The following is a 19,428-nucleotide window of genomic DNA, read 5'->3' on the forward strand; positions in this document are numbered from 1 at the left end:
TCCTTGGTCCCCAGTCTGTGACGGTTCCTCCTCTCTCCTTGTCTTTCCTGGCCCTGATGCTTTTGAAGAGCACTGGTCAGGGAGTCTGTAGAATGTCCCTCAATGTGGGTTTGTCTGATGTCACCTCATGAGGACACTGGGCCTGTGGATCTCGGGGAAGAGTCCCACAGAGGGGAGCGAGGCGCCCCTCCCATCGCCTCGGTCAGGAGCGCCTGACGCCCACGGGCCGGGTGTGACCGCCCGGCTCCGTGGATGAGGGTGGGGTCTGCCTTGTTTGTCCTCCCTTGGCTGCTCTCCTTCTCGGCCGTCCTCTGCGCGAGAGAAGCGAGTCCGCACTCCAGCCTGCTGTCGAGGGGAGGGGAGGGGAGGGGAGGGGAGGGGAGGGGGCTCAGCAACACGTCCTGGAGGAGGAACGGCAGAGAGTGTGTGGATGCGAGTTAACCCGCCACGATCGTTAGTAAACATCTGAGGGAAAGTGCCGCGAGGCTACGCAGGTTCCCTGCTTCTCCTCCAAGTGTCGCCCGTAGGTTTCAGCCGTGTGTGCGGAGCCCGCGTGGAGCAATTCGCTCTGCAGTGTTCCAACGGTGACTACCTCTTTCCCTCATTCCTCTGCATTTACTAATTAAAACTCTGTAAGGAACATTTGTCCCTTCTCCTCCGTTTGTTTGTTTATGTCACTGCAGACTAATGGATATTTATTTTGCTCTTTGGAAGGACATATGGTCATCTTTTTGCCTTATTTCCCAGTTTTTGGATAATTTTTCTAGTAATAGTAAAGGTGTTCCAATATAGGACAGTTAAAAAGAATGATAGGTGTCCACCACAGTAGGTGTTTCTGAATGTATTGACCAAAATATTGTCATTGAAGGCTAGGACATTTGGGGGCTTAAAAGCCTGGTGTTGGACTGGAGTGGAAATACCAAGAGTAAGAATGAGAAGAGGTCCAAGGCTGAACTGCATCTCTCAGAGTCCTAACCTCACCTCCCTTATATGAGAACTTGGGAAAATCATAGTCTCTCTTTGGGCCTCAGTTTCCCCCAAAATAAGATGAAGATGAAGGTGCTGATCGACTCTAGATCAGTGGTTCTCAGGCTTGAGCGTGCATGTGAATCACCTGGAGGTTTCATTAAAACACGGATTGCTGGCTGTACCCCCACCATGTCTGGGGTGAGGTCCAGGGATTTGCATTTCTAACCCATTCCCAGGTGATGCTGGTGCTGTGGGTCCAGAGACGCTTTGAGAACCATTAATCCAGATGATCTGTAAGAATCTGGGACCCAACATTTATTCAAACAATAAAATCTTTGGCCCTGGTTGTGAAGCTATCACTGACGAAATGATGGAACAGGTCTTTGCAGGAGCAGAGGCACTGGAAATCCAGTAGGGAATCACGCAGTAGACGTTTGAATGATAGCTCTGTGCCAGGCATGGCGTTAAGTGCCTCTAAGACCCCGTCACTGTCCAGGAGGGACAAAGGTTGGGCAGAGCGGTGAAGAGCAAGCTTGAATCTGAGTCCCACCACTTCACAGCTGTGTGACCTTGGGCAAGTGACTAAATGACTTCTTGCCTCAGTTTCCCCACCACATGGCCTGGCATAAAGAAAATAATAAATGGTTGTTGCTTCTAGAATTGCTATCATTTGCAACTGAGCCTGTCCTGTGGGGAGAATTGGCAGTGACAGAATTAGTATCTGTTTCCACAGCATGTCCCACGTTCCCTCAGTCATACCACCCAGCCCGGATTCCCAGTCCCGCATTTTAACCTTCTCACAAAATCCAAGACAGATTATGAGGAAAATTCAATATAATTTATTAAATAGTTTCCAAGAGCTCCTCCGAGGAGCATTAACTCTCAATACAATAAATATCAATAAACTAACATAGCTGCCACCTCCTACCCTCACAAGGGTTTACTGAGAAAAAGTAACATTTAAGTCTGAAGAAGAAAAATATTCTATAAATACCAAGATGAAAAACAATGACATAACTTGAAATCTTTTACAATTCAACTCATCTATTGATTATCTCAGTCCTTGCAGGACTGGCCCATCTGGGGATTCATTGAGATAGTTCATGGAATCATTTACTTAATAACTGACAGCAGAGTTCTCACACTGAGCTCATCTCTTTTTCAGGCTTCATACGTTTCTGTCATTCTGTAAGGAATCGGTTCAACCAGATGGCCTTAAATGACCTACTGAGCTCTATGTTCCAGGCAGTTTGAAAACCATCGTAAAATGGTCAAGATGAATCTTTTACGTTCAAAGTTATCTGTAGGCATAGAAACTTCTGTTTCTGGTGCATTTTGAAAATTGAGTTTGTCGAGCTGTTCTATGATGTAAAGGCTCTTATCGTTATTTAATGATGGACTGATGGCCTTGAAATAAGGCAGGATGGCTGAGCTGTTGATGTTGCCTGGTGCTTGGGAGTCAGAGGTGAAACATGACGGCAAGTCACTGTCGAATTTTTGCACTCCCTTCTCTTTGTTCAGCTGTGGAAGGAGGGAGAGAAAAGGGTGAGCATTGGGTTTGTAATAACAGCTAGAAATCCCAATGGCTGACATCTGAATGCTTCCCCTGTGACTGGCTTGGGCGAGCTCCTCCTTCTCGCCATAGCATCTAATTGGTGCAACACCCGTCTGAGGCTGCAGTCATCACCATCCCCATTCCCAGAGAAAAATAAAGCTCAAGTGCTGTGCGGAGCTGGCCCACGATCAAGCGGCAGACCCAGGATTCCAACCCACGTCAAGCGGTAATTCTGGAGCCTGGCTACTAACCACTACCCCGTTCTGCCTCCTCTGCTCTATCTAGCTGAGGTCTCCACAGCCTTCTGGAACCTGCTTTTAATGGCTTGGGGGCCCAGAGAGGTGAAGAATAGGAGAGCATCTGGGTTTCCATGCTGCTCCTTGCTCGTTGTGACTCGGCATTAAGGCCAATGTCCCCTCACGCCCCATGGCGGTGGAGAGGGGCAGTACGCTTGCCTGGAAAGGCCTCCAAGATGCCAGGGAGAGTTTTTCCAAGATGACAAGGACTCCAGACCGTGCCCTCTCCTGTCCCTATTCCTAAGAACTAAGAGCTTTTGGGTTCAACTGAAGTGCCATGAGCATCTGATCAGCCTGAACTTCCCAGTCGCCTGGGCTGGTAAACAACCTGTGCCTTTGTGTCTGTAAAAGCCGAGGCTAAGGTTTACACGCCAGGGAGGAAGGGAAGGGCAAGGCCAATTTCCCGAATTGTTTCCACGTTTTGATATTTGTTTGTTTAATCAAAGCCACCTAAGTGGTTCTGTCTTAATCACAACTCTGAGAAAATGAAAGAATATTTACATTTATTCAGCCATACTTTCTTCCCGATGGAGTCAGGCTCAGCAGTGCCTCTGCTAGAAGCCGACCAGGTTCTAATTAAATAAGTAAAGTAGCATGCAAACAGACACCTAATTTGTTAACTGCCCTTCTCTGTGCTAACAGTGACCCACAAGAGGATTTTAATGTCCTGCGTTTGCTGGGACATCATTTATGGCTTAGGTTGGCATTTGCTGCTCCTTAGGGGCTCCTGAATGGGCGGGCAGATGGCCCATCTCTAGGGATGTGCTAGAGGCAGGAAAACTAATTGAATATTACTATGAACGAAAAATGTTAGAGGTGAGCAAGCCTACTAAAGCAAATGCTATAGTACATGAGAAACTGTTGAGTTTTTGGCTGGCTGGGCTAATTCCTGCCTTTGACCCCTACCTTCATAAAAATTCCATAACAGCCTATCTAGTTGTTCCCATCCCTTCCTGGCGTATCCACAGCCCTAGCTTCAGGTCTGAAAAGAATAGGCTTCTTCTGGAGGCAATGTAAGGCGTTTTAAAGAAACAGCTTAGAATAGAAGTCTCTAGGGCACTTACGTAGTCATCCAAAAGTTTCTTAGACAAGTTCTGTAATTCTACGATTATTGCTTGTATTTCTTTTGGTTGTAGCTGATAGATGGGTCCCGTATGAGAGAACATCAAAGTTCCCAAACAGCAGAGCAGGAACAGGGCAAACCTAGTGGATCCTGGAGAAAGAGAACGATGCTGTGAGGCACATGAGGCAGCTACCCCCGCCCACCCGAGCTTCAATCACTTAAGCCATCGTTGAGCAACCACTGGGCCAAGCCCCTCCAGAGGCTTCCTCCCTGTGTGATGAGACAGCCCAAGAACCAGAGGCAGCAGGACGCAGTGGTACCTATATGGGAGACCATGGCGAGAGAGCACAAGGCCTGCTTCAGCACCAGCTTCTTGAACCAGATGTGTTCGCCATGGTCTTCAGGAGATATATAAAGGGCCAGTTGTGAGGAAGAAGAGCAATTAATGTCCCGCCCATGGCAAATTATTGCTCAGCTTTTCTTCAGAAAACACTTTCAAAATTCTGCCACCCAAGGCTGGGTGAAAGCAGGGCTGGAAGGAAATGCTGAGGTTACCCTCAAGGTAGGCAGATGCCTGACTCAGTACACACACACATCTCTCTGCCATTTCTTCTTGGAAAGAGCTTGTTGATTTGACTTGAAGAAAGTTTGAAGCCCATGGTAGACGGGCGCAACCCACAAGGAACAAATGACTTACAGGATTTGCAGGTCAGTCCCCTGCAGGGAATTTCTGGGGAGGGTCACAGTGAGTGTGCGTAAGCATAAAGCTGGCCTGAGGTTTGCAAAAGGTATTATCTTTGGAAATTTCTGAAGCATGCCTGTGCCAGTGTGCGGGGACGGCCCAGATAACCACTGTGAGCATAGTGAGTCAAAGTATTCCTCTCCACTCTGCTTGACCTCGAACATCATCAGACTCCCAACTGCATCTTTGCAATCGCAGGGCCTAGAACCAGAATCTGTGCTCAAGAGGTATTTGTTGAAACCTCTTATTCATATTTTGAGTGCCAACTTTGACCAGACACTCTTCCAGGGTCTCAGGAGTGGAGGTGAAGAAGTTAGGCAAGGTCCCTGCCTGCAAGGAGCTGGCGTTCTAGTGGGCAAGAGGCAGACAATAAACAGTGTGAACAAACAAGAAAGCTTTGGGCAAATGATAAGAGCTATAAAAATACAACAAGGTGGCGCGATAGAGAGTGATGGGGAGACTCTGTAAGTCAGGTGACGAGGAAAAGTCTCTCTGAGGAGGTCGCATTTAAGCTGAGACCTGGAAGATGAGAAGTAGCCTGCTGTGAGAAGATCTGGAGCCCTCCAAGCAGAGGGGAAAGCAGTGCAAAAGTTCTCAGGTGAAAATTAGCTTGATGTGGTCAGGAACAGGAGGCAGGTCATGGTAGTCAGAGTCAAGTGGGAGAAGGGAAGGCCGGTGGAGAGGGAGGCAGAGGCCGGGCCTCGAGGGTCTTACAAGACCATGATGAAGAACTTGTGCTGAGGCACCACTGCTTGGCCATAGGTAGGGAAACATAGGATCTAGTGGACTTTAAAAAGCAAGAAACAGATAGGCTGCTAAGTGGAGAAGGGATTGTGGCAATCCAAGATGAAACCAGAGGGACCAATTAGGAGGTTATGCAACTGTCCAGATGAGAGATGACGGTGGCTTGGACCAGGGTGGAGTGGATGGAGATGAAGTCTACAGAACTGGTTGGTGGACTGATGTGGAGATGAATCAAAGAGAGAAATCAAGGCTGGCTTCTGGATCTTGATTAAGCAACTGGGTGGTTGATGTGCAGTGAGAGAAAAGAAGTCTGGAGAGGGGAAATCAGGAATCCTGTTTGGAATGAGTTAAGTTTGAGATGCCCACTGAGCTTCTACTCGATGTCAGGTCGGCCATTGGATGGGACCCAAGAGCTCAGGGACGAGGTCACACCTGGGGGGGTCCACAGAACCCAAGAACCACAACAGAAGAGACAGCCAGGAACCCCCTTTCACCCTTAATCCCAAGTCCCCCTTCAGCCACTGCTCTTTCCTCTTCTTATCCAAGATGCTTCTTTTATTTTTTTAAAGATTGGCACCTGAGCTAACAACTGTTGCCAATCTTCTTTTTTTTTTTCCGTCTTCTTCTCCCCAAAGCCCCCCAGTACCTAGTTGTATATTCTAGTTGTGAGTGCTTGTGGTTGTGCTATGTGGGATGCCACCTCAGCATGGCCCAATGAGCAGTGCCATGTCCAACCCAGGATCCAAACCAGCGAAACCCTGTGCCACCGAAGTGGAGCGTGTGAACTTAACTACTCAGCCACGGGGCCAGCCCCTTATCCAAGCTTCTTGACAGAGTGGTCTATGCACACTTTTTCCTCACTTCCCAAACCACCACAATATGTTTTCACCCCAAGAATATATTGAAAATCCCCTAGCAAAGTCTGTGATAGGCAGAATTTTGCTCCTATGATGTTCACCCTCTGGTGTTTACTCCCATAATTATGTCATCTTACATGAAAAAGGGGACTTCACAGATGTAATTAAAGTTACTAATCAGTTGACCTTAAGATAGGTTGATTACCAGGTTGGTCCAATGTAATCACATGAGCCCTTAAAAACGAGAGTAGCGCAGAAGAGGAAGTCAGAGAAATTCAAAGCATGAGAAGGACTCAACTTCCCTTGCTGGCTTGAAGATGGAAGGAGCCACGTGGAAAATGTCAAAGGAAATTAATTTGGCCAACAACCAGTGAGCTTGGAAGAGGACCCTGGACCCTAGGTAAGAACATTAGCTCCAGCTGATACCTTGACTTTAGCTAGGTGAGATTCCGAGCAGAGAATCCAGTTGCACCATGCTGAACTTCTGACCTGCAGAAACTGTGAGACAGTGACTTTGTGGTTTTAAACTGCTGAGTTTATGGTATTTGTTACAACAGCAATAGAGAACTAGTATAGTCTCCAGTGACCTCATGCTGTCAACCTTACTGGGATTTTTTCAGCCTTCGTCTTACTTGACCCCTCTAGGGTATGCAATGCTACCGACCACTTCCTCCCTTCTTGATAACTTCTCTTTCCTCTCCTTCCATGACCACATTATCCTGGTATGGTTTGCCTCCCTGACAGTGCCTTCTCAGGCTGAATCACCTTCCGGGTTGGCCCTTTAATGGACGTGTCTCCAAGGGCCCCATCCTTGATCTATGTTCCTCACACTTTAATGTCTCTTTCCTTCAAACTCTAGATCTAAATGTCCAATTGCTTAATGAACATCTCCAGGTGAATGTCCCACCCGTATCTCACACTCAATGTGTCCAAAGCCGAGGATCTGAACCGGGGTAATAGTGAGAGTGGAGATGAAGATATGTGGATGGATTTGAGAAATATGTAGGAGGTAAAATTCACAAGAGAGGATGATTGAGTGGATGTGGGGATAGTGGAAAGGGAAGAGTTGAGCACAACTGTAAGGTGTCTGGTTTGGGCAACTGGATGGATGGTGGTGTTACAAACAGAGAGAATCACAGGGCTCAGGTGAAGTGAAGAATTCAGTTTGTGGTGTGGTGAGATAGAAGTATCGTGGAACTCTCAGATAAAGACGTACAGCTGCATTAGACATCTGGATTTGCAGCTTGAAGGAAGGAACTAGAGACATAAATTTGGGTGCCATCTGTATATTGTGGTTGATAAAACTGTAAGCCTACAAGGGATGAGCGATGTGAGACGTGTAAACCAAGTGTGGAGCCCTGGGGCACATTCCATCAACAAAAGAGGGAGAGGAAGATGACTTAGTCTGGAACAATGAGAAAGCACGCTCAACAGGGAAAGAAATATGCTAGAGAAAGGTGTTGTCATGGAACAAGGTGAAAAGTGGTTTGCAAGAAGGAGGAAATGATTGGCACCATTATAAGCCATGGAAAGGTCAAATAAGATAAAAGCTGAAGAGATTTACCAGGTTTGGCAACATGAGGTCACTGGGAACTTTGCTAGGGGATTTTGAATAAATTGTTGGGGGTGAAGGCCATGTTGTGGTGGCTTGGGAAGTAAGGAAAGTGTGTATAGCCTGCTCTCTCAAGAAGCTTGGATAAGAAGAGGAAAGAAACAGCAGTGGCTGAAGGGGGACTTGGGATTAAGGGTGAAAGGGGGTTCCTGGCTGTCTCTTCTGTTGTCTGTCTTGGGTTCTACAGATCCCCCAGGTGTGACCTCATCCCTGAGCTCTTAGCTGCCATCCAATGGTTGACTTGCTGTCAAATAGAAGCCCAGTGGGCGTCTCAAACTTAACTCATTCCAAACAGGACTCTCGATGTCCCCTCTCCAGACTTCTTTTCTCTCACTGCACATCAACCACCCAGTTGTTTAATCAAGATCCCAGAAGTCATCCCTGATTCATCTTCTTGATTGGTTTATGTCACTATAGACTCATGAATATGTGTTTTATTCTTTGAAGGACATATGGTTCTCTTTTTGGCTTATATCCAAGTTTTGGAGAATTTTTCTAATAATAGTAAAGGTGTTCTGACATAGGACAGTCAAAAAGAATGATAGATGTCCACCACAGTGGATGTGTTTGGAAGGATCACATCAATAAATTGCACTTCCTCAAAATTAAGATGTTTTGCTCTTCTAAAGACACTTGCACAGAGGATGAAAAGACAAGCCTAGGCTGGGAGAAAAATATTTGCAAACCACATATCTGACAAAATATAGAAAGAATAGAATATATTGGGGCCAGCCCTATGACATAGTGGTTAAGTTCAGAGTGCTCCACTTCAGTAGCCCAGGGTTTGTGGGTTTGGATCCCAGGCTCAGACCTACACCACTTGTCAGCCATGTTGTGGCAGCAACCCACATGCAAAATAGAGGAAGACTGGTACAGATGTTAGTTCAGGGCAAGTCTTCCTCAGGGGGGGAAAAAAAAAAAAAAGAACAATATATAAAGAATGCTTGTTACTGAAACTGGCAAAGAGTTAGCCATTGATGATTAAGTAGCTGGGAACTAAAGTTTTTTTCCTTTTTGCAGTGACTGATTATAGCTTTTAGCTGTTTAACCCACCCATTGTTAACTGTGCTGTTTAGGCAATATGCTCTCTGACACCCACTAGGCTCCTATAGATAACATCTTGCTGGAGCCTGGGTCACCATGGTATTGGGTGTTTGAGCTGTTCATCAGGAATTAGAACTCCTTTGTCCACTCCAGGCTGGTTGAGACCACCAACTCATCAACTGGGCCCACGCAGATGTCCGATAGGCAACCTGTTGACATCAAGAGGCTAAAAACTCCACCCTCAGATGATGCTAATGCTGCTGTGGGTCCTATGAACATGGGTCCTATGAAGAGGCATGAAGTCTGACTACGCTTGGGCAGACCATCAATTCTCTCACCTCTCCTCACCTCCAATCACCTCTCTCCATATTTCAGACCACCTTGCTCCTATCCCATAAATTTCCGTGTCCCCTATTTTTGGGGAAGTGGATTTGAGACCCATGCTCTTGCTTCTTCGCATGGCTGCCTTGTGATTAAACTCTCTCTCTGCTGCAATCTCCTCATCTCGGTGTTTGGCTTTCCGGGTGGCGGGCAAAACAAAGCTGGTGTGGTAACAAATTGACAAATCAGCCAGGAGCTAAGTCCAGATGGACCTTTTTGCCCAAGATACGTCAACCCCTTGCCAGTGTGGAGGACCTGTGGCCAAGTCCAGCAGCTGCCAGGAGCATTTCTCCTGGGACCATTCTGGGCTTCTTCCCTGGCTTGGCACTGCCGACTCCTTGGCGCGTATTTTCACTTTGCAGTAGAGAGACGGTTTCTTGGTTTGGAACGTGTCTTTTTGGTGAGTAACTTCCGTACAAGTGACGAAATTCTTATTTCTTCTTCCTTTTAGTCTGACGTCCGAAAGGAAGCCTTGGTTTGGCAGGGGACTCCCTCCGTGACTTCAGACAAAGGAAGCCGTTGTCTGGCCTTCCCGGTGAGGTTCTTGGTTTCGGGGACGCTCGATAATAAGGAAGAATTAGGGGATCCACTCACAGAATAGCGCTTGGCTTGGTTTGGTTTTGGTTCTAGCTCAGCATAAGTATACTTTGACCGGCCGTGTCTCAATTCTGAAACAATGGGTAATACCAATTTGATTCCCACCTGCAGCCCCCTAGGCTGCATTCTTCAAAATTGGGCAACTTTCAGTTATGAGTCCATGAAAAAGAAAAAGATGGTATTTTTCTATAACACCACGTGGCCACAATCATTGCTCTTGCAATGACTAGTCAATCAAATTTGGAATCTCAGCTGCCTCTTGTGGTGTGACAGAAGCTAAGGCAGGCTCCACAACCCATCCCCTCCCCTGGGAGCTCTCCTCTGGTTTTTGGGCACCTGGAGTGATTCCAGGTTGGCACCTTGGTCACTCATTTGACTGACAACCTGGAACCCTGTTTTGTCTCTTGTCAAGAGCTTGTTGAGTATTTTAGGTGCCTACTAAGTCAGTTATGGGACAGGAGACCTGTAATTTCTTCTGTAAACTGTCTTTCCTGGGAACTGTTGTTTGCATGACCTTTATCTTGACAACCCTTGGGAAGAGGCCGGGAGGGTGAGGCCTGATCACTTCTTTCCCTGCTTTGTCTGTCTCCTTCGTCACTTTGTCTGTTGTCACCAAGTTGGGGTTCAGTTCAGGCTGGACCTGAGCAGAACCTAGACCTTCTGTAAAATCAAAACTTGAAAAACTGGGGCCAGCCCCGTGGGCAAGTGGTTAAGTTTGTGCACTCCACTTCGGCAGCCCAGGGTTTCACTGGTTTGGATCCTGGTTGAGGACCTGGCAGTGCTCATCAAGCCATGCTGAGGTGGTGTCCCACATAGCACAACTAGAAGGACCTACAACTAGAATATACAACTATGTACTGGGGGGCTTTGGGGAGAAGAAGAGGAAGAAGAGGAAGAAGGAGAAGAAGAAGAAAAAGATTGCAGTAGATGTTAGTTCAGGCGCCAATCTTTAAAAAAAAAAAAACTTGAAAAACTTTCTGCCAGGGACTTAACTCTCAATGCTGGCATTGGGACCCGCCAGCCCCAGCCCGCTCCAGGCCTTTGCCTGTTGCCTCCCTGGCTTGCCTTGTGCTGGCTCAGGGACTAAGTGCCTGGGCTGAATGGGACTTGACTAAATCTGATAACTATGTTGATGCCCGCGGTTGGGCTCTGCACCCTTCTTTGGCCCCCTGTCAGTCAGAGTGCATTTTCAATTGGATGGGTTATGCCCCAGATAATCCATCTTGGAGAAAACTTGAGTGGTTTCTCTGTGCCTTTATTATGTAGGTGGACAGGTAGATCAGCCTATAATGTCATTTGAATTACAACCTGATTTCTGAGAAATCAAGAGCAACTGTCCTTGGAAAATCCTTGTAAGGCTGGAAATGCAGCTCTAGAGGCAGTTCAGGTTCCATCCATTTCCCTTATCTCCGAGACCTTGCAAATCCTCTGGGACTATCTAACCCATCACTAATTCCTAAGACTGAAGGAAAAAAAGGGAAAAGGCCAAAAAACGGCCACAAGAGTGCCCTCATCAAAAATCTAGCATCTTGAGTGTCTTCTCCACAAATATTAGTAAAAAGGCTGAAAACAAAATTTGGGTTCCTAACTAGGGACCTTTGTATTACTGTGCCTGATTCGTGGCAGTAATTTTTCAAAACAATAGCTGTGAAGACTGGGTATGTCTGTCTATATGTAGGTTAGATGTGTGTGTGGCATTTTTACCTCCAGATGGTATGGCCAAAAATTAAGAGCTCTGTTTAATTGGCTAAAAATAAACACTTACATACATTGTAAATATAATAGAAACTTACCCAAATATCTTTCAAGTTAACATGATATAAATTAATCTTTGGTAACTGAAAGCTTGTTTAGGTTTGTTGGTTTGATTAAATGGACATGTCTTCCAGAGTTAGCACTGAGTGTGATGCAGACATGCAGCCCTTATTCTCCATTTATTGGTCAAATAAGCTGATGTTATCTCTATTACAAAATTGGTTAGCAAAAATAGTAACTTAAAATGATTAATTTTGTGTAATGTCTCATGAAGTTTTATAGGCAATCTAAATAATTATTGGGAATGAGTAAACTAAATAGATGTGAAAAAGATAAAAGTGTTGGGTGAACTTTTTAAAATAATGATATCTCATGACATGTATTTTTAAAATAACTTCCAAAATCTTTCTGGTAACTTGAAACTTTGAAGTGTTGCTAGGTAAAATTGAATTATAAAAAACTCACTGAATATCCAGGTCATTTTTCCAATAAGATAAAATACTGAAACATTATCCTTAGACATGTCTAGATTTATCTACCTTTGGCTTCTTATTACAAAGAAACTAAAAGATGTTTGAGTCTATTAGTAAACATATCTTGTATTTTATTAAGATTGTACCACAAAGCAGCATATTTCTAGAAATTATAAAAAGTATTTATAAATTTGCCAAGCAACAATATGCTAATGTAAAAGACAGTTCATAATTGCTTTGTTTTTAGTTTTTCCTAGGGTCTGTAAGGGTTAAAAATTCTAATTAATATATACAATTAAAGCTACTGAAAATTAATAAGGCAAACATCTTTGTGTCTAGGGAAAGTAAAGTGTATGTTTTCAGTAAAGAAGGTATAAAGAATGGAAATATTTTTGTTTGTTGGGTTAAGAAAGACAAATTTGTCCTAACGTACTAGAAGAAAAAAAAGGAAGCATGGGACAAATTCGGAATGGAAAAAGAAAGTTATAGAAGGTTTGTAAAAGAGAAATTCTGAAAGGAGTTTTATGCCTGGTCAAGTTGGCTAAGATTAAAGTAAATCCAATTAAGTAAATGAGTTTTAATGTGAAAAAAAAACATGAGCTGGTGCAAAAATTAAAATTTGGTCTTCTCTCTCAAAAGGATAATTTTCTTGAACTTTTGGTCTGCTCTTGATAAAGGGGTTATAAAAGGTTTTTTCTTTATTTTTGAGTAAGTCTACCTAAAAGACAGAAAATCCATGTTTTGTTAAAATAATTTCCTGTGTTCAGAAACACTGTTAGGATTTTTTCACTGTTTTAACTGCTCGCCCTTGACTGTTCCTGTTGTCACGTTGATTGAATGGAGTGAGCACTATTTTCTATTGGACCAAGTGTTTTAAAACCTTTCGATATTTTTTACAAGCTCCCGCCGCCCAACCAAAATATTCAAATCCTGAATAAAAGCTTTATTTTGGCCTGGAAGAAGGAAGAGAATTTCTCTGAGGATTTTCAGAGGGCCCCGAGACTTCTCAAAGAGATTTTCTCTCTTCCTATAAGGAGGAAGACACTAAGCTAATTAGGCTTATTTGGTCTGTCAAATTACATAGGAAGCATTGTCAAATAAATGATGATAAACCTTCTTAAGTGGTATTATCTCGGTAAATGTTATTGATATAAATGTTTTAAAAATCATATAACATTCCTACAATTCTGATCTGTCCTGGTTGTCAGCCATAATTCTGGTTGTTATTTTAAAGTATTGTATGTTACAAAATTAACCAGATTTCTTTGTCAGTTGCCATTTTGGGATCTTGTTGTTTACAGACAGTTAATGTTTTACTCTGATGATTTTGCAAAATATGTTTTATCATCAGAGAAATTCATGGAAAGGACTCTGGCACGCTAGAATACAGGTTTCTGATAAACTTTCAGATTGCAAAACTGAATGGGGTAAGAAATTACAGAACTCTAATACAGAAACTGATGACCTCATAAAACTGCCAACAGAAGATTAAGATCAAGAATGAATTACACAGGACTGAATGAACTGATGAGGATGACTATGATTTATATGACTTTTCATTTGAGATATTGCTGATTTTTTTGATGTTCTGTTTTGTTTCCAGATCTAAGGAAGTCTTTTTCTCTCGTGCTATGACTTATATAAATTTGATAAATTATACCTTTGTAAGCAGATTTGGAACATTTCTTTTTCTCCCTACCTGATCCCTCCAGGAATTAGAAACTTCTAATGAGTATTGTTTTCATGGCAATATAGTTATTTGCATAAGTTCAATAAGAATCTGTTCTCCGTATAGCAGGACACATTTGGAAACATTGGTTACCTTACCAAGACTTTGACTGGAATGTCATATTTGAGAGAAACATGCAGATTCAGATATGACAAGACAGCTTTTGAGGAATAAGCGTTGACTTTCTGAATAAAGCCATTTGGAAATATTGGCCTGGTACCTTGTTTACATGAATTCCAGCAATCTTACCCAGTAAGTAAGTAGGATCACTTACCTGGCAGGCACCTGGAATCTTGAAATATTTTTGGAGACCTAGAGAAGAGAGGAATCTACCCAAAGCTGTGGGTATTGCAGGCAAAATCTGATGACAAGTCTTTGACTTGGCTTTCCTAGCCTGGAGAAGCCTTTAAAGTTCAATCTAAGATTCCTCATAAAAAGTTCCAGCTAAGCAGATTTGAAAAAACCTGTATAATCAATTGTTATTCTTTCTGTACTTATGTAAATAATTGGGCCAAGTTTATTGACACTGAACTTATTTTGCAAACCAGTTAGTCTTACTTTGGCTATCTTTTATAAAAAATGAGGGTGATTTTAGAGAGATACATTATGTTTCAATAGAAACTATAGTACACATTCATGGATATTAGGTTCCAGTTCTGATAATTGTCTTTGAGGTTTTGTTTTCTATCTGTTGACTGGACTGGATCCTGAATTCTTCTAGCCTCTTGAAGTATCTGGCTACAAATCTTCAAACTAATACTTTGAACTTTTTCCCATCATCTTCATTTGGAATCATTGAGAACTGAACCTGCCATTTTCCTGAAATCTTGCAAACTGAAGCTGGATAGTTTGATATAAACTTAAGAGATATTCATGTCTGTTGACACCTGATGACATCATCACAGACACTTCAAACTGCAAAAGATGCTTTGACTCTTCCATCTAGAAACCTTTTTGACTGGCTGCCACTTGGGCTCAGAAAGGCTTGTAATTTGCTCCCACCATTAACTTTGTTTTTCTTTTTGTCTCTCTAGAAATACTTCTTATTAAATACTTGGTTACTTGCTTACACAACATAAGCTGAACTTTGGGAGCCCACCTGCAACACCATCTTACTAAGAGACTGGTTCAATGAGATGGAACAACCTATGCCCCTCATCAACAGGATAATCCCTCAAGATTGAGGATGAACAACAAAAGGGGTGATTTGATACCAGCTCAACACAAGGTTGACATAAGGGGAGCCATATTGTAGAAAAGAAACCATTCTGTAACTTTGAATGACTTCTGATTAACTAACTCAGACATGCTCTGTAGATTTTATGGAGCCCCCCCCCCCCCAACAGTTGCTATAAGTTGATAACTTTGTTCTTTTGAGTTCCTTAAGAATGTGATGACCCTCAGGCAGAGAGGTTGTGCTGATAGCCATCATCCATGACAACTGAAAGATCAGGGTACAGGCCACTGCTCTGGTCTCTGATGCCTATCCAGTAAAACAAAAGACTATCAGGAACTGAGATCAGCAAAGCTCATCTCGAAGTTTTTGCCCTAGTAGAGATTTTAACTTTTTCATTCTTGGCTTCATGCTCAAAACTCAATTTTATGGATTAGGTAATGGTTTCTTTAAAATGACACCAAAAACACAAGCGGCCAAAGAAAAAAACAGACAAACTTTATCAAAATTAAAAACTTCTGTGTGTCAAAGGACACTATCAAGAAATTGAAAAGATGACCCACAGAAATGGGAGAAAATACTTGCAAATCAAGTATAAAACAAGGGACTAGTATCCAGAATATGTAAAAAAAAAACTCTTACAACTCAACAATAAAAAGACAAATAACCCAATTTAAAAATGACTAAAGGATTTGAATAGACATTTCTCCAAAGAAGACATACAAATGGCCAATAAGCCCATGAAAAGATGCTCAATATTATTAGTCAGGCCTTAGGGAAATGCAAATTAAAAACTACAGTGAGATACTTCACACCTACTAAGATGGCTATAATAAAAAAATGTAAATAATATGTGTTGGTGAGGATATGAAAAATCAGAACATTCATATATTGCTGGTGGGAAGGTAAAATGGTGCAGATTCTGTATAAAATAATTTGGCAGTTCCTCAAAGTGTTAAACATTGAGTTACCATGTGACCCAGTAATTTGATTCCTAGGTATCTACCCTAGGAATGAAAATGAAAACATATGTTGACGCAAAAACTTGAACACAAATGTTCGTAGAGCATTATTCAAAAGAGCCAAAAAGTGGAAACAACCCAAATGTCCATCACCTGATGAATGGATAAACAGAATGCAGTCTATCCGTGCACTGGAATATCACTCAGCCAGAGAAAGGCGTGAAGCACTGACACCTGCTACAATATGGACGGACTTTGAAAACATTATGCTAAACGAAAGAAGCCAGACACAAGAGGATACAGATTGCATGATTCCACTTACATGAAATATCTAGAAGAGGCAAGTCCATAGAGACAGAAGGCATATTAGTGGTTGCCTGGGGCTGGGCGGGTGGGGGAATGGGGAATGACTGGTTAACGGGGACAGGGTTTCCTTTTAGGGAACAGAAGACGTTGAAAATTATAGTTGCACTACGAATATAGTGGCACTATGAATATACTAATAACTGCAGAATTGTACACTTTAAACGGATGAATTTTATAGTGTGTAAATCATAATCCAATAAAGATGTTGCATTTCCAAATTTTCAGAATCATCTTATCCCATGAAGTTCACAACCGGTGCCCAGGAGCCCCTACTGTGTGGCCAGCAGTGGCCTAGAGGCTCTGAGAATGGAGAGGTGAATAGATTGCATCAAAATGGGGTCTTGGTGCCACACCGGTTATACAGACAGACAGAAATGTGTGATACAGGAGACAGTGATAAACCCCTGACTGGACGAATGAAGAGCTCCACCTTGGAATCCATTGATTAGAGTGTTAAGATTGTTTGACCTTGCGCTCATTTCTCCTTTCCAGATCGATCAAATGGGGATAAGAATTAGCACTTTCCTCGAAGGGTGCTGCGGAGGAGAAATGGAAACAGACTAGCATATGGGAAGCGCTCAACACCTGCTGGGAGCTACGCAAGTTATAACCCCCTGGCTGTAGAGGGAAGGGTACTCTTAGCCCAATTTTACAGCTGCGAGCGCAGATAAGGTCAGAAGAGAAAACCAGGTCGTTGGGGACCGAGTCCGGGTCTCTGATTCCTGGCCGGAGAAGTGTGCACGCACCGGGAAGTCGTGGTTTCCGGGAGCGCCTGCGCCTCTGCGGCCACAGCCGCCTGGAGCCGATGCCCCGCCCCGGCGCGCGCGTCCGGGCGGTTGCCTAGCAACGGTGTGCGCCGGCATGGAGGAGCCCACCCGGACCTTGAGCGCCGCGGTCCGCGAGCACCTGCGGCAGCTGTGTCTGCGCGAGTTCCCGTGCGGCACCGGCAGCTGGGTGCGGCGCCGGCGCGGGCGGCGGCGGAGGGACTCAGGGGGTCTGGGAGCCGGAGGGGACGGATCAGGGGCCAGGCCAGGGCCTGGGGACTGGGAGCGGGGCCGGGGTGGGGTTGGCCCGGGGGCTGTGGGGTCCGCCAGCCCCGGGAGTTGGCTGATCTGGAGGACCTGAGAGGAGGTTCGCATCTGGGCGTTTAGCGGGCGGCCTGACCTGGGGTGGGGGTGGGACTCTGCAGGGCTGGACCGAATAGGCCCCCCTCCCCCCCTCCCTACCCGCCTAGGCTTGTGGGCGCTGACCCCTTGGGGGTGGAGGGCAGAGACCCCATCCTGAGCACCTCGGACTGACCTGGGGCAGGGCCTCTCGCTCTCTTAAAGACACCACGCTCCTTTTGGAGTGAAAAGCTTTCGTGTGGGCGAAGAGCTGCTCACCCTTCAAGAGCCCCAGAGCACAGAACGAGAGCCCCGAGCCGCGTGGGGGCGATGGTCCTGAGCAGGCCCTGTTCGGATGCTACGGAGGCGGGCGGATGTGGGAGAAGCGGCTTCCGCCTTCCGTCCCTGTCTCCGTGTCTCTGAGGGCAGAGGCCCTTCCCTCCTAAAGCTTTCCCCTGGGGAGCGAGTGGTGGCTCAGGAAGGCTAGAGCAGGTGCATCTGCGCCCTCCCCCCATGCTTCCAGGGCTCTGGGGAGGCAGAACGAAATAAGGCGCTGGGCATAGTTGTGACAGCTTCAAGACGAAGCATGGCGCTTTACTGTCCAAGAAGGTCCCTTTCTCTCCTACTTTGATGTGTGCACTCATCCTGAGAGCATTGCTGGCGGTTAGGGCCATCCTCATCAGCTGGGTGCACGTGGCAGGGAGGAGGAGCATGACGTTGAGAACCCAGGCTCCTCAAGTGGGCACAGGAGTCTCATGCGGGTCCTGAAAGGTTTCTGTGGTCTTGGTGGGAAGCTGGGCTGGCCACACTTGTCGGCCCTAGGGAGAAGTCAGTGTTCCCATTTTCACAGAGTATAAAATTGAGAGACCAATCAGGGAACTAATCCATTTGTTCGTTTAAGCAACAAACATCAGTTGAGCACCTACTGTGTGCCTGGCATTGTGCTGAGCTTTAGGGTTTCTTAGATGTCTCTTAAGAGTCTCCTGGAGGAAGGGATGGGAGAAAGTAAACTCTGGGACGAAGTCTTTCATCATCCGCTTATGGCATCTAAAGGATCTGAATTTACCTTTCCAGCCTTGCCAGCTCTTCTTCAAACACCTTTCCTTGATCGGTTACCTCCCACAGATTGCCTTTTGCCCCTCCTGGCTTCTAGTACATAAATTTTGCATTAAATGTTTAGTCACTTTTACTTGCATCTTCAAGGCTCCCAGTTTGAGAGTAAACTCATAAAGCTAGGAATGGACCTTTTTATTATTTTGTATCTTCTCTCATCTGTAGTTATGTCCATGGCTAATAATCAGTCAAAAGTATCAATTACTCATCCAAATTTCTAAACGCTTATCCTTGATCCTCCTATTTTATAATCTGTTTTATTTGGAGACTTTCGAATCCTTGAGAGGGCTGAGCCATAACTAGAGAAATTTTCCACCTCCACTATTGCAGAATAAGTCACGCTTTCTTCCTCAAACTTGGCGAACATGGAGGGAGCTGACCCCCAGAGAGGAGGAGGCTGCGAGCCCCGGGGAGGAGACAAGGGAGGCTCTGCTGGACCTGGTCCGCAGCCCCCACTCGCCCTGGGCTCTGCTGGAGGGCTCAAGTAAAGAGGACCATTTTCTGAGAGAACTGGCCATCCAGAATCCACTGAGGCTCAAAGACACCTTCTTCTACTCTTACTTCAAGTCCCTACGGATGGTGAACAAGCATGTGAGTGCTGTGAGGGAGGCCATTCCCATGACAGTGGGAGGTAAGTGGTAAGACCCAGGCATTAAGTGGGAGGGAGGATGGGGCGATAGCTCTGCCCTCTGTCTAATTCATCTCACCAGCTTCCTACCAAGCAGGGCCAGCTGCCCACTTATTCTTTGTTAAGTGTTGTCTTCCTTCTCCCTGGTGGGGAGTCCACTATGTATCTTCTACACCTGATTTCTGGCGCACCCTACAGTCAGCCCTCCTGGGTCCTAGTCAAGACTTTTCATGGTCCATATTGATTCTGCTTAATTTAAACTGTG

The 19,428-nt window shown here is 44.9% G+C and overlaps 2 protein-coding genes across 9 annotated transcripts in view; one reads left to right on the forward strand and one right to left on the reverse strand.

Moving 5' to 3' along the window:
- Positions 1-1,788: 1,788 nt before the first annotated feature.
- On the reverse strand, positions 1,789-4,319 carry IL31 (interleukin 31). The gene is made up of 3 exons (XM_070220330.1): positions 4,204-4,319; positions 3,885-4,033; positions 1,789-2,490 (listed from the first exon to the last, which is right to left on the reverse strand). The coding sequence occupies exons 1-3, from the start codon at positions 4,217-4,219 to the stop codon at positions 2,194-2,196; spliced, it is 462 nt and encodes a 153-aa protein (XP_070076431.1). The 5' UTR covers positions 4,220-4,319; the 3' UTR covers positions 1,789-2,193.
- Positions 4,320-9,465: 5,146 nt separating this feature from the next.
- LRRC43 (leucine rich repeat containing 43) overlaps positions 9,466-19,428 on the forward strand; it is a 29,559-nt gene continuing 19,596 nt past the window's right edge. For 2 of the 8 annotated variants that reach the window (XR_011420842.1, XM_070220328.1), the window contains exons 1-4: positions 9,466-9,663; positions 14,852-16,293; positions 16,812-17,273; positions 18,866-19,126. Coding sequence is in view for 5 of the 8 variants with exons in the window: in XM_070220328.1 (XP_070076429.1) it covers positions 17,181-17,273; positions 18,866-19,126 (354 nt within the window). In the remaining 3 variants the exon portion in view is untranslated. Of the gene's footprint in view, positions 9,664-9,714; positions 9,799-14,851; positions 16,294-16,811; positions 17,274-17,308; positions 17,451-18,865; positions 19,167-19,428 lie in introns of those variants that run through there. The other 6 variants (XM_070220327.1, XM_005612616.4, XM_023647216.2 and 3 more) reach the window with 6 other exon arrangements.

The sequence above is a fragment of the Equus caballus genome, chromosome 8 (genome assembly GCF_041296265.1).
Source record: "Equus caballus isolate H_3958 breed thoroughbred chromosome 8, TB-T2T, whole genome shotgun sequence".
Taxonomy (NCBI): domain Eukaryota; kingdom Metazoa; phylum Chordata; class Mammalia; order Perissodactyla; family Equidae; genus Equus; species Equus caballus.

Coding starts and splice junctions, on each gene's coding strand:
- IL31 (XM_070220330.1), bottom strand. Junction 2,491..3,884: donor AGAAACTTTTGGATGACTAC/GTAAGTGCCCTA, acceptor CTCCTTCCACAG/CTGAACAAAGAGAAGGGAGT.